The sequence below is a fragment of the Coregonus clupeaformis genome, chromosome 1, assembly GCF_020615455.1.
Source record: "Coregonus clupeaformis isolate EN_2021a chromosome 1, ASM2061545v1, whole genome shotgun sequence".
NCBI classification, from domain to species: Eukaryota; Metazoa; Chordata; class Actinopteri; order Salmoniformes; family Salmonidae; genus Coregonus; species Coregonus clupeaformis.
The window spans coordinates 46,897,230-46,898,528 of record NC_059192.1 but is presented as its reverse complement, the minus strand read 5'-3'; the positions used below and the strand labels follow the sequence as shown (position 1 = coordinate 46,898,528).

The window sequence follows — 1,299 nt, the reverse complement described above, 5'->3', positions numbered from 1 at the left end:
AGGCGCAACGAGCCTCTTCAACCTCAGGAGGCTGAAGAAATTCGGCTTAGCACCTAAAACCCTCACAAACTTTCACAGATGCACAATTGAGCATACCAATAAGGGCTGTATCACCACCTGTAGCAACGCAACTGCACCGCCCGCAACCGCAGGGCTCTCCAGAGGGTGGTCGCGGTCTGCTGACGCATTACGGGGCAAACTACCCGACCTCAAACACTGTGCACCATGTCACGGAATTAAAAATCATCAGACATCAACTTCGCGGCCACTGGTGTTGCTATCATCCGAAGGCGGAGGTGGTACGATTCATCAAAGCTGGACCAAAATGAAAAACCAGCTTCTATCTCAAGGCCATCAACTGTTAAATAGCCATCACTAGCACACGATAGGAAGCTGCTACTGCCTATTAAATCACCTGGCCACTTTAAAATAACTGACCACTAGTCACTTTAATAATGTTTACATATCTTGCACTACTCATCTCATATGTATATACTATGTTCTATAATGTTCTTTCTTAGTCCATACCGCTCTGTCATTGCTTTGTCCATATATGTATATATTCTTAAATTCCATTCCTTACTAGTTTTTGTGTGTATTGGGTATATGTTGTGAAATTGTTAGATATTCCGTAATATTCACTTCTACACACGAGCATTTAGCTATGCATCTGCTAAACCTGCGTGTATGTGACAAATACAATTTGATTTAGTTTGACACTCCTGAAACAATTACAACCACGCGATGTTTAAGGCTACCGAGATGTGCAAATTTGTTGTTATTTTCTTACCTGATTGCCCAGTTGCAGCAAAGGTCCTTGGCATGGTGCAGCAACCTCCGCCACTTCTCTTCACTCCAGTGATCCAATACCACCTGGGCCTATAGGAAAAAACGAGCTGATTAATCACTGCCCCACCTCCTGAAAACATTATACACCAAAAAGTACAAATTATGTTCTCACCTGCTTGCCCACTTGCAGCACCTTAACTTCTTCCCTCAGGGCTCTGTTTTCCTGCTGGAGTCTTTGCATTTCTCCCGAAAAGTAAAACAACATTGAGGTAAAAGTTAACCTTGTGGAAAAATTACAGGTTACTTTTAAATACTTACATACTGTCCAAAACAGGACAATTAATGCATAGTCTCATCTGGGCTATGTGGATGTATACCTCCTGGCTGTCATCCACATGCGTTGTGGGATGCTGGGGGTGTGAGATTATAGATAAGGGGCTTGTTTCTCCTCTGAATGTACATATATCACACTCAAACATGATGTTCCATATTTCAATGGGTTTCATACCT

The 1,299-nt window shown here is 42.6% G+C and overlaps 1 protein-coding gene across 1 annotated transcript in view; it reads right to left on the bottom strand.

Moving 5' to 3' along the window:
* Nucleotides 1-1,030, bottom strand: part of LOC121570135 (PDZ domain-containing protein 8) — a 48,578-nt gene extending 47,548 nt beyond the window's left edge. The window contains exons 1-2 of the mRNA XM_045226057.1: nt 962-1,030; nt 791-879 (exon numbers count right to left, since the gene is read on the bottom strand). Of these exons, the coding sequence (XP_045081992.1) occupies nt 791-879; nt 962-1,030 (158 nt within the window). The remainder of the gene's footprint in view (nt 1-790; nt 880-961) is intronic.
* Between the last annotated feature and the right edge of the window lie 269 nt (nt 1,031-1,299).